The sequence below is a fragment of the Rhineura floridana genome, chromosome 3 (assembly GCF_030035675.1).
Source record: "Rhineura floridana isolate rRhiFlo1 chromosome 3, rRhiFlo1.hap2, whole genome shotgun sequence".
Classification (NCBI taxonomy): domain Eukaryota; kingdom Metazoa; phylum Chordata; class Lepidosauria; order Squamata; family Rhineuridae; genus Rhineura; species Rhineura floridana.
In genome coordinates this window covers 58,323,662-58,336,764 of record NC_084482.1, presented here as the reverse complement: position 1 = coordinate 58,336,764, position 13,103 = coordinate 58,323,662, and the positions used below count along the sequence as shown (strand labels likewise).

Genomic DNA, 13,103 nt, shown 5'->3' with positions numbered 1-13,103 from the left:
CACACTCTTGCAGTTGCATGCACGCACAAAAGGAACAACCCTACCTCGGGGGTGATCTAGGTAGATCAGATGAGGGGAGATTACAGCTGCTGCTCCACCCGTCAAAGTATCAATCTGATGATCAAGGAGGAGTCAATTTGGCATCCCATTCAGGCTGTTGGGCTCCACCAACCTCAGCACCATGACTTAATTTCTTTCTTGCTGTGATGCTGATGCAAAAATCAGTGAGGTCTTGGCACGCAAATATGGGGTTAGCTACCCCTGCTTTAGAGGTTCTCCATAGTTGCAGTTTTATTTCTAAACTTTGTATAAAGTGCTGTCCATGCAGTTTCCCACAGCTCTCAATTCCTGCAGTCTTTTCATGCACTACAATGCACATACTGTAGTGCATTTTCTGCATGCATGCATTGACAAAATATTTTTAATAACATGCATGTGACTGTATGTATGACATAAAAAAAACTGTACTTTTTTCACAGGAATACATGTACACATCATTAAACTGACACACAAAGAACCTGGATACTTGTTTTTTGGCAGTATTTTATCAGTACATGCATGTGGATCAGTAATATAATGAGAGAATATCATTTAAATGAAGGAAATGTAACCTATAGCAAACTGTACACTCCAATTCTGGAATTAATTCTAGAAATGCTAGTTTGTGTATTATGTATTTATTAAATTTATATCACACCTGTCCTCCCAAAGGTGCCCAGGATGGCAAACAACAAGTGATAAAACATAAAAATATATTTAAAACTATTCCATGACAGAAGCAAACTGGGAAAGGTCTCTACTTAAAAGGCTTGTTGGAAGAAGAAGGCCTTCAGTAGTTAAATTGCAATTCAGGATGGAATGGATGGCAGAGCAATAAAGGAATAGAACAGTGAAAATCTGGTTATCCTTAATTAGGTACCTAAAAAAGAAAAGGATCACAGGAGGCAGCGTTATGTTGGGTAGGGCAGGAGACTAGGAATTATGAATGTTGCACCTTGTGCACTGACTCACCCCATTATCCGAGGATAGTAATTTAGCCATCTTGGCCTCATTTTCTCCACCTACTAAAATAGGGATAATGAACGTGAGCTCTTGCAGATGAAAGATATGCTATGAAATCTGACAGTACATTCTCAGAGTGTTAGTAGCAAGGAAAAGAAAATAAGGCAATCCAATGGAATGCAGTGAATTGATCTGAACAGGGGCAAGGCCCACATCCTCAGGTGGCTTGCCCTGATGGTGTCATTAATCACAGATCCAACAGGCTGAAACAAGTTGTGATCTACACAGGATGAAATTTCAGCCATTGTCCATCAAACACTTACTTGGCTGAAAAGCACAGTTCAGACCTACACTTCAAAATTCCAGATTCAGAGACAGGATGAAGATACTTTGGAGGTGATTCAAATTGAGGAATCATGTCATTGTAGGAGGCTGGCTAGATGAGCTTAAAAGTTTCCTTCTTGAAATGATGTTGGTTGCGTGTGAAGATTATAGTCACACATTTTGAGCTGGGGCAAAATTCAAATGGCCCCAAGTAATTTCTTTGAATCTGAATAATGAAATAAATTAATGAGTTCAGTTGAGTTTTGCACACACTGCATAACTCCCATGTATGGACTCTGACTGGGCAGCAAAATTTGAACTTTGCACTGGCATTTAAACATGTAGCCTAAAACACTAACCCAGAGACCAGTGATAATAAAAAAGTGAAGACAAACCGAACATGTTTAGAGTGTTGTAGCCACTCTGGAAGCATTCGACTATACCTTTCCTGCTCAGGTTCATCCACTGGCAAAACGGTGTAGAGCAAGGTGGTGGTCAGCAAACTTGATGCAGAAGCCAGCTACACACAGCGCTGATTGGTGGGCTTCCTATGATGCCACCAGGAAACTCCCTTGCTCTCATTCCCTGGAGCAATGTTGCACTTTAAACGAATAATGCTTCCCCCCCCCTTTCTTTCTTTGTTTGCTATGTATTGTTTTATACTGTGCTGATATTTGTATAGCAAAGAAGAAATAAAATGTTTTTTTTTTAAAAAAACATTTTTGAAGTCAGTGAAGGAAAGGACGAACAGGATTGTAAGCCACTCATCTCCTGAAGCACGGCAGATAAGGACACAATTGTGAGAGCATTATGGACTCTGCATGATAATCATACGGTCTGGATATTTCTAAATGACCCAACGTATTCCTTGCTTTCTATGCTTATCTACCATACTCTGCAGTGTATGCCTTAAATTTCTTGTTCCGGCTGTATTTCATTTTGTTTGTATCTCATTGCACCTTCTTTTGATGTGTGATTAGTATCTGATGTTGTCTTTGGGAGATACCTGTGACAAAAAGGAATCAAAAAGTTTATTAAAAAACACCAACGGGATAGTTTCAAAACAATTTTTAAAAGGACAACTAGTGTGCAATATGCTGATATGTACAAGACTAGTAGCCGAGCCATTCACGTATCTGCCTATATTATTGTTGTTATTATTCTTACATTTATTGCCCACCCTTCACCAGCAGGTCCCAGGGTGGGCTGCAGTCTAAAATTCAGTATTCAAATTTAAAAGAATTAAAAACAAATTAGATCCACAAGAACAGGGTCCTGAAAACATACATCTCAAGTGCCAAAGGCCAGGATAAAGAAGGGAGTCTAGCATTTGCGAAGAACTACAGCAAAGGTGCCAGGTCTACTTCTGTGGGGAGGGAATTTCACAACTTAGGGGCTGCCACAGAGAATGGCCCCTCCTGGGTCATCACTCCCTGACATTTTGAGGGTGACAGAAGGCCCCCTCTGCTTATCTTAACACCTGAGAGGGTCTACAGGGAAGGAGGCAGTCTCATATATTTGGGCCTGAGTTGTTTTAAGAGTTTTATACACAAGTGTAAGCACCTTAAACTGGGCCCAGAAATGAGCTGGCAACCAATGTAGCTCTTTTAGAACATGGGTAGTGCAAGTTCTAAATGGAACTTCAGCCAGTAATCTGGCCGCTGCATTTTAAACCAGTTAAAGTTTCCAAGTTGTCTTCAAGGGCATAGAGTACGTTGCAATAATCCAATCTGGAAGTTACCAGAGCACGGAATGCTGTGGCCAAGTTGCCTCTGTCCAAAAGACATCTGATGTTTCTGGCTCACCTCAGCTAAGTACCACAGCAAGCTCTCTTTTTATATTATGCTTGTCTTCAGCCTTTACATAGTAATCAGGTCACTGAGAATTTTGCACCTACAGCTGATGAATTGTGAAAATAATTAAAATATGTAAAATATTACAGCAGAACTGTGTAGATTGAAAGACCTGTATTCAAATCAACATCAGTATGCATTTGAAAGTTCATCTCACCAATTTGGTGATAACTTATTTACAAATCTTATTCAATTGCAATGAAAAATATTGAGGCGAAACTCTGTTTTTATGCTGCTTTTTCTGGGGAAAGGTTTGTTGTTTTGTTGCATTGTTTTTTCTTGCTATAGGGTAGACTTATTATTTCTTGGAAGCCACCCAAGGAATTTGTTGCAGGGTGACATATAAATACCGAAATAAAATACCCAGACATGTAGGTTGGATAACTGCACCAAACACAGCTTTGCTAAACATATGCAAAAGGCTCATGAGTCTTGCACCTTGGTACAACTGCATGGAAAGTGAATAGGCTGGGCCACATCCAACTTATCCATTGTGTGTGTATATATATAACCTCTTCCATGAAAAACCTGCTGTTTCTCTTCAAATGCGGGGAGAGAGACAAACACACTCACATCTGTCTGGCTGATTAAAATCAGTAAAGAGATTAAAGCTTATTACAATCGCCCTGGGAGGCAAGAGTAAACTGCTACGGCAAGAATTAAACTTAAAGTGAAATAATTACAGCTCCTTTAATTGCAGCTTTTTACACTGAATTTCCATCCACTCTTCACTTGTGTGCGCATGACTCCTTAAAGTAATATGTCTCCCTTTTTACTGTGACTAATAGTATTTAATCTTTACCATGTTCCTTCCACAGTAGCTAAACTGCAAAATCTACAATGTGTAGATAGAACAAGGAGGCACAGTCCCTGCTTGCCAGCTTATAATTGAAAGTAGACGCATGAGGAAAGTAAGAGAGAAATAAGGAAATAAAATATAGTAATATGAGCTGAGCTGGAGGGGGACAAAGAAGAGAAGGGGAAGAAGTTCTAATAGAAAAAGGCACATTTCAGAGAAAGGGGCTAGAAGATGGAGTAGTGTGATTTTCAGTGGGAAGAGAATTCAATAAGCAACGTGCCACAATAGGATAATGGGCAGATATGGGAAAACACACAGAAGACAGGGTTTAAACAGAAGATTAGAACCTGCAGAAGTAATGTAAAAAGAAGAGGGAGCAAAAAAGTTGAAAAATTTAAAAGGAACAGATGTTTATAAGTGAATTTTATAAGAACAAGGCAGCCAGTGAAAGACAGGGAAAGAGGAGTGATGTGGGCAGAAGGAACAAACCCAGGAAAAATAATAACCTTCCCAATCAGTAAGTCATAGGGCATAGTTGCAGAGCACTTAAGTTGAGCATTGCCTTTAGCCTGTGCTAGACTCCTGCCCATCCATTTGGCTAAATGGAAACAAATGTAGGGCCGGCAACTGCCATACAGTACAGTTTTCATATGTTAGTTTTGGGGAGCTGGTGTGGGAAATCTATCATGAGAAAAGGCACTGGTGGGCTTTGAATGCTTCCATACTTCTGGTTATGTGCTAAAATGCCAAAATGAGAATGCAGGAAACTGGCGAGAACACAAATTCCTATTATATGGAACTGGGTAGGTAGGATCAGAGGCAATTTTGTAAATCCAACAAGTGATGGCAGGTCTTGATGTTCGTTTGTTTTTAAATGAAATTTGTCCCTCACAGAGAATTTCCAGAGGGTAGGTTGCGTTTGTATCTTGCAGTAAAAATACAAATAATGACATCATGTGTTGTGTTGCCTACTGAACGATAAGGTTGTGTGGCAAAGACATACTTTAGAAGGTTACAATTGCAGTCTAGGAACACATCTATTACATCCTTCCAAAAGCAAGTTTGGAACCTGTTGAGGCAGCAATAGCTTTGCAACGCAACAGCTCTTTATGATCTTGTGCCTCAGTCATTTGAGCCAAAAAACATATTTAGACCTCAATGGTAAATTAGATTTGACACTTGAATGTCAAAGAGTTTTGAAATATTTACTTGGCAGCAAGTCACACTGAAATCACTGAAGTTTACTTCTGCGTAAACATGGTTAAGATTTAGTTCAAAGGGGGAAAGAAAGAACAGGGCAGGCTTTTAGACAAGTTCCTGAAAAAAACCTTTTATATAGGCATGGAAATGCCTACACAGTTAACCCAGATGGAGCCAAACTGCATTCTGCCGTTAAAATACTTGAATATTCCAAGTATAAAATCAAAACTGATTTGTTTAAATATGGCACAGAGAATCTGCCTGGCACATTCTGTAAGGTAATTGGTTAAAAAGAATATATTTACAATTACAGGGGTGTTTGTAGAAAATCTGCTGTGTATACAGAAAAAATATGAGATTTCTAAGTCCTGTTTACACCAATCATTAAGGTAACGGCAATTTTTATTTCAGTACAGGCTCAGTACCAGAGAGGCTCCACTGGGAAGCGACACTTCCCAAAATGTTTGCTATCGGCAAACTGAAGAGGCTCGCAGCTGAAGCCAGAGGTGGGGGAAAAGAAGGCAGTGCCGTGTATGTGAAGTGCTTGTGGGTTAGTGTGAAGTGTGGTGTGTGACAGATCTTGTGTGAAGAACTTGATAAGGGTGAGCTTGTGTGAGGTGTTTTCAAACAAATGTGAGGATGTAGCCACTCCCAAGCCAATGAAGTGTATGTATCTAGATGGACTTGTATGAAGTGTCCGCATGTGAGGGGATTTATGAAGTGGGGGGCAGGCTTGTGTGAAGGGCTTGTGTGTATACATACACATGGGGAATGTAGGGGGCACAGGCTTATATGAAGGCCTTTGCTGGTGTATGTGTACATATACATGCACACACAGAAGAAACACCTGTATGTTTAGGCCAAGAGTGACTAGGCCCAGACAACTGAGAGATTTTGCTGGCTAAGCAAGGAGTTGAATCTGGTCTACATTTTGATGATTCATTCAAGGAAAGTTGTTAAGTTAGAATCTGGTCAATGTAATAATAAGTACTGGTTACTCTTGTGGGTAATTATTCTATGTAGAAGCATGTGATTTTAAAAAAATGTTTCTCCACATATTTTGTGACATAAGTGAAACTTGGAGATAAAGTTCAGTTTTCCATGTTTGAATCTTCTCTACAGTGCATTGTTAAACTTTCTGGTTAGCTATTATAGCCATAAAAGTATCCTTCCTCCCAAAAAAGGGGGCTCATGTAATTTAATAAAATTCTTTTTCAAAAGGTTTCTGCTCATAGAATGGGGGTGAAAGCACCTTTTTGTCTTTTGCCTGAGGCAGCAAAGACATTCTAGAATCAAAACTGTTGGTTTCAGAGCAGAATTAACGTGTTTACAAATGTACTCATGCACCAAAAAGCATGGAAACTGAAACAAGTTGCTCAGTAAGCAGTGAATAGATTCTACAGTATCAAATGCTATGCTGTCTCCATACCCCCCCTCCTCTTCCTCTGGAAGGCCACACTCTCACCATACTATTCCACTATTATTCCACTTTAAACAGCCATGGCTTCCCTCCAAAAAACCTGGGAAGGGTAGTTTGCGAAAGGTGCTGAGAGTTGTTAGGAAACCTCTATTACCCTCATAGAGCTACAGTTTTCAGAGTTCTCTGGGAAGAGGGACTGACTGTTAAACCACTTTGGGAGTTGTTCTGTGAGGAGGGATGGGGAAAACACTGGAGCTTGGATCAGTTCTATATAAATGTTTAATTAGATACATATTTTTAAACTATATACTCTTAATTCTGACAATGAACCTTGCAGGGATGGAGAACCTGTGACCCTCCAGATGTTTTGGGGCTCACTCCCATCAGCCTAGCCAGCATGGCCAATGGTCAAGGATAATGGGAGTTTGAGCAACAACATCTTGAGGGTGACAGGTTCCCCATCCATGCGTACCTAAACTGTAGAGCACAATCCTATGAATGTTTAACAATTCAGCCTGCTGTGATAAATCCTACATCTTTAATACTGATAAGAAATCTCTTGCAAACCTTATGTTAAGCTGTAGCATTCAGTCTTATCAGGGTGAAGGGAGGTAGAGTGAGGCAGCTACCTCAGACAGCAGAAGACAGAGATAGGCAGCAGTCATTCCTCCTGAGACACCTCCTAGCTGTTCTCGTCCTACTGAGCCAATGCCCTAGTGGTGGTGACGCTTGTTCATTCCTGGCCTCGCCGGCTCTCCTACCTAGTTACCTTCTCCCAACATGTTGCTGGCGGCACTGTCTGGTAAGATTCCTTACCAACTGAACAGAAAGGCAGTCAGCCCAATCTGCACACTCCACCAGGCATGCATTACTCTGCTCATGCTAGTGTCACAGCTGCTTCAGTGCAGCATTTGTCTGAGCAGACAGTGAGCTAGCACCAAGCAGAAAAGCAAGTTAGTGGCAGCAAAGTTTTGGAGCACAGAGCTATGTGTGTATAAGATGGTTTGCCCTGCATTTCCTAACATAGCCTGCTGCCCTCCAGAGCAGTGGGCAATGCTGTCCCATCGCCAGTAAAATTCAGTTGCCAGTCTGGCTGGCTTCTGGACATAGAATGGAGATGGAGGCACCCTCTTGTCTTTCACCTCAAGGAGCAAAATATCTTGGGCCAGCCATAAATCTCATGCATGCTTAACAAAACAAAAAAAAGCCATCAGGACATCATACTTGCTTAGTTCTATTTATTTTATTTATTTATTATTTCAATTTATTTCAATTTACAAGTTCTGCTTGTAAATCTAAACAATTAAATTAATCAATTCACTTTAAGCAGAGACAGCCTGTTGCAAAAGTCAGTGCTATACATATTTTAGGATTGCACTGTAAATATCTAATCAGAAGCAAGTCCCATTGAACTAAATGGGCTTACTCCCAGGTAAGAGGGCACAGAATTGCAATCTTAATTGTAACTGTGGTATTTACTTTCTCTTACTGACTTGTGTGTCACTTCATGGTACAGATATAAGCTCATCTACCCCATTCTTTCTGCATCTTCCTCTACTGAACTTGTTCCAACCCCCCCTCCAAATTATACCCCATGGGCTACCCCTACATAACATATCCCACGCACTCTAATCCAAATGAAAGCATACAGGGAAAGCAGCTAGGTTGCTACTGCTTCCATAGTGTGATGAGCTTTAATGTTTCACCAACCTGCAGAAAAAGAAGATCAGGGCTGAAAGATCAAGCAAAAGTGTGGCCACATGGATACTCAGTTATAAGAATGCACAAAATGGAAGACTATGTTTATATTCAAGGCTGTTCTTGTTTATGTTAACATGGGACACAGATTAAGACAGGTGCCTTAACTTGGGGCCAAACTAGACAAGAATCCATCTACACAATTAGTAATTGTATGAATAACTTTTTGAAAGTAAATAGCAGGTATAGGGAATCCAGTTCAGGGCAGGACTTTACTGGATGACTTTAATATCTGCTATTAGTGATTTTATAGTGGATGATAAAGGGCCCTTCTAGATGGCCTGTTTATTGAGCATTCATCCTGATTTGTTTGCATAAAGCTTACGTGGAGGTTAGACTATACCCTGTCTTTTTTAGCATTCATTCTGATCTGTTTGCAAGGCAGTTGTATGTCAATCTTTTCATGCTGATTTGCTTGCATAAAACTTACACAGATGTTAGATTATATTTGGTCTTTATTGAGCATTTGTTCTGATCTGTTTGCAAGGCAGTTATGTGGCAAGGATCTTTTCTCCTGCATTCATCCAGATTTGCTTATGGGGTGTTTATATGTACTCCCATTAGTCATTCGTTCATCCCACACTTTCCTATGCATTTCCCCATCATTTTCCTAACAGCAAAAGTCCAGTTCTTTTTGAAAGTTGATTCGTTGCGCTAGGATGACAGAGCCTTTTAATCTACTATCACTGTGCAAATCCGGTACACACTTGAATCCCTCCTGCAAAATACTGAGTCTGGAGGCACCCAAAATGATTGTAGCTGTGTTTTTTTACTACGTGTTGTATAGTTTTATTATTGTGTATCTTGCTTTGGAACCTTCTTGTGAAGGGAATTGTTGTTGTTGTTATGTGCCTTCAAGTCGATCACGACTTATGGCGACCCTATGAATCGGCGACCTCCAATAGCATCTGTCGTGAACCACCCTATTCAGATCTTGCAAGTTTAGGTCTGTGGCATCCTGTATGGAATCAATCCATCTCGTTTGGCCTTCCTCTTTCTATTGTCTTCTGTTTTTCCCATCATTATTGTTTTTTCTAGTGAATCATGTCTTCTCATGATGTGTCCAAAGTATGATAACCTCAGTTTCATCATTGATAATTCTGGTTTAATTTGTTCTAAATGTAAATGTACTGCCTTCAAGTCGATTCTGACTTATGGCGACCCTATGAATAGGGTTTTCATGGTAAGCAGAGGTGGTTTACCATCGCCTTCCTCTGAGGCTGAGAGGCAGTGACTGGCCCAGGGTCACCCAGTGAGCTTCATGGCTGTGTGGGGATTCAAACCCTGGTCTCCCAGGTTGTAGTCCAGCACCTTAACCACTACACCACACTGGCTCTCTTTAATTTGTTCTAACACCCATTTATTTGTCTTTTTCGCAGTCCATGGTATGTGGAAAGCTCTCCTCCAACATCACATTTCGAATGAGCTGATATTTCTCTTATCTGCTTTTTTCACTGTCCAACTTTCACATCCATACATAGAATCAGGAATACCATGGTCTGAATGATTGTGACATTAGTGTTAAGTGATACATCTTTGCATTTTTCTAGTTCTCTCATAGCTGCCCTCCCCAGTCCTAGCCGCCTTCTGATTTCTTGACTATTGTCTCAATTTTGGTTAATGACTCTGCCAAGGTATTGATAATCCTTGACAAGTTCAATGTCCTCATTGTCAACTTTAAAGTAACATAACTCTTCTGTTGTCATTACTTTTAGTCTTCTTGATGTTCAGCTGTAGTCTTGCTTTTGTGCTTTCCTCTAACTTTCATCAGCATTCGTTTCAAATCATTACTGGTTTCTGCTAATAGTATGGTATCGTCTGCATAACTTAAATTATTGATATTTCTTCCTCAAATTTTCACACCTTCATCTTGGTCCAATATTTATTTGGCAATAAATATACCAAATAAAATAAACAATTCTTTGTCCCCTGCTACAATCCTGATCCAGCTCAGGCATCCCGTACCTGCTACTTGCTTTGCGAGGAAAAGCTCCCATTCACATCAATGAAAGTTTCCGCCACAATGCAGAAAGTAAGCATGATGAGCCAGATCCAGACTACAGCAAGAAGCAGTGTTCAAGGCCTACCCTGCTGTATTTTTTTAAAGCCATTCATGCAATTGCCAGTTGTATAAATGGCATCTCAGCTGGTTTGCCCATTAGAATCTCTGTGCTTTTTGGTGCACAGGACATTTATAAGCACCTTAATTCTTCTAAAGCATTTTTTTGTTCACTTTATTCTCCTTACAGACAAAGTTAAGATAAAACCAAAAAAGCAAAGTCTTTTTAAAAAAAATCTAGTTCTTCCGTGTAGCCTGCTGAGCTAGGATTTAACTTTTTCTATGCAGGAGCTCACTGGGAATCTGCCACAACACTTACGTTTGTACATCCTTTAAGAAGTAATTAAACTAATGGGACTTTTTCTGTTACCATCACATCTAAGTTTATGAAGAAACAAGCATCCCACTATAGCTAAACAGCCTGCTTGGAGTGGGTGGGTTAAGCAATGGACTAGAGCAGTGGTTCCCAAACTGTTTTTCCCATGGACCATTTGAAAATTGCTGAGGGTCCTGGAGGACCAGTTAATGATTTTTCTGCCTATTGTACCAAGTGTAGTATGCTGTGCTAGGTGCTGTATATTTTTAATTGTATTTTATTGCTTTTATTTCTTATCCTGTAGTTTATTGTATTGTATTACAATAAACTACAATATAACAAATAAAAGCAGCAATTGCAATACAGCAAACTATAAGAAAGAAATAGTATAAGAAATAAGAGCAGCAATAAAATACAATTAAGAATCTATATGAATATTTGATGTGGACATGCTGCAGACCACTTGAATGAAGCTTGGGGACCACTAGTTTGGGAACTTTTAGACCACAGCAGTGAAAGCCACGAATGGCGGTGGCGACACAGTTTGCACGCCCATTTAAACTGGGTGGGGGCGCTGCGTTACCGTTTTTGGAAAGTTAAAAGCGTGCGAGAATTGGTTCACAGATGGAGGAAGCCGGTGGGTGCTTACCGATTGCAGAACAGACTCTCTCCATCCTCTCCTGTAATTCGAGCGCCTGATGTGTGAACTCTCACCAGTGGCAGAGACTTGGGGGAAGAGGGTCTCTTCTCATAATCGATTGTGTCCCATGCTATTATTCCAATAAAACAAATGATCCAGGAAAAAAGTAAGGCAACCAAGTAACAATTCCTAGCGGATATTGCCCCACACCATCTTGAAACTCCTTACAACAACACATTACTGCGAATACTTTTCACGCTCTCCTATCTCAGAGCCAGGCTCTGTATATCAAAGTGTCGTTAAATTCAATTCGAAGCTCCGCCTATCCACATTTGATCTACGTACTTGCTAGGGACAGGCATGCGCGGCTTGCATATAGGCACGCTCTTTCTCGAAAATAAGTCCTAACGTTCGTAATGGGGCTTCTATTCTTCGGCACCGGCGTATAAATTGTGCAGCTTTAGAAAAGAATACGTGTGTAAAGTTTTGCGTGTGCGTCCATGGACGCGAGGTTTTCTTTTCAGGAGGGCAGGCCCTTTGGAACCATTCAGCTGCTATGTGGGCGTGGCTCTTCTCCGCAGCCTGATTGGTACCGTAAGACCCGGAGGAGGACCGCCCAGTGGGGTTGATGGAAAAAGGGGTAACCATGGTGATGAGAACGCTGCGGTTCGCTCGCGCGCTTGTTGTTGCAAGAACGCGGCGGTTCCCGCGGGTTGCGAACGCTGAGTCTGCTACGAGGCGTGGTGCAGCTGCTCGCTGAAAATATGAACAAGCCGGGGAAAAAAGATTCGCGTAATATTAAAACTCCCCCCGGTAGGATAGGGTAGGGAAAGGGAGTTCCTTGGGAATGCCTTGGGCTAAGCTTGGCACGGGGAGGTCGCAATTTATTTATTTAAAAGTATATCCCCAGGAGGAGTTAGCAAGGGGCTCTGAACACCATCTTGAGTACCACCGACAGGGAGGGGATTCGGGGGACTAGAATTCAGCACTTAGAAACTATCCTCTCTGACCTAAAGGTGACAGTATACTCTAGGAAGTTGCCCTTATACTGAGCCAGACCATCTGTTGTCCATAATGACTGGCAGTGGCAATCCAGGATTTCAAAGAGCTGTATCTGGAGATGCCAGGGACTGAACCTGGGACCTTTTGCATGCAAAGCAGATGCTCTCCTGCTGAACTGGAACCCTCCCCTTTAAGCCCTAGTGTGTTGTAGTGGACATCAGGTGCTCATTGAGGGGATAAATACGCTCTCCACACCCTCAGATGTACTACGTTTCATTATTATTGCACATTTGTATAGCTGACTGTGCCCTATAATTGAAAGCAGGTTCCAGTGTTAAGTGCTTGGTCAAATTAAGCCTTTTTGCAGCTCGGGCATATGCTGGCAAAAGTTTCAAAAAAGCTTAGCCCCAGGAATGGGGTTGCTGGGAGACAGCACTGCGACAGAGGCAGACAGTGGTAACAAGAGGGAGCACTGCCCTGCTGTGGCAGTCTCAAACACAGAGATAACAGAGTGCTGATTCCACTGTGAAAGACCATAACTAGAGAGAGGGGCAGAGCAAGTGGGGGGCATTTTCAAGTGGTCTTTCAGTTGGTAATAGATAGTCAAAAGGAAATCCTTCTTCATATACTGCAATTAATTTACAGAATTTACTACCACAAGAAGTGATGATGGTCACTGGCTTGGATAGCAGAGTCTGTGAGTTCAAATCCCCGCTCGTGTCTCCTGGGT

At 41.2% G+C, this 13,103-nt stretch overlaps 1 protein-coding gene across 3 annotated transcripts in view; it reads left to right on the top strand.

Annotated features, from left to right (window-relative positions):
* The first annotated feature begins 5,605 nt into the window (after positions 1–5,605).
* Positions 5,606–13,103, top strand: part of MYCBPAP (MYCBP associated protein) — a 39,005-nt gene continuing 31,507 nt past the window's right edge. The window contains exon 1 of one of the 3 annotated variants that reach the window (XM_061616028.1): positions 5,606–5,684. In XM_061616028.1, coding sequence (XP_061472012.1) covers positions 5,639–5,684 — 46 coding nt within the window. In that variant the 5' untranslated portion in view covers positions 5,606–5,638. Of the gene's footprint in view, positions 5,685–12,006; positions 12,185–13,103 lie in introns of those variants that run through there. The other 2 variants (XM_061616029.1, XM_061616027.1) reach the window with 2 other exon arrangements.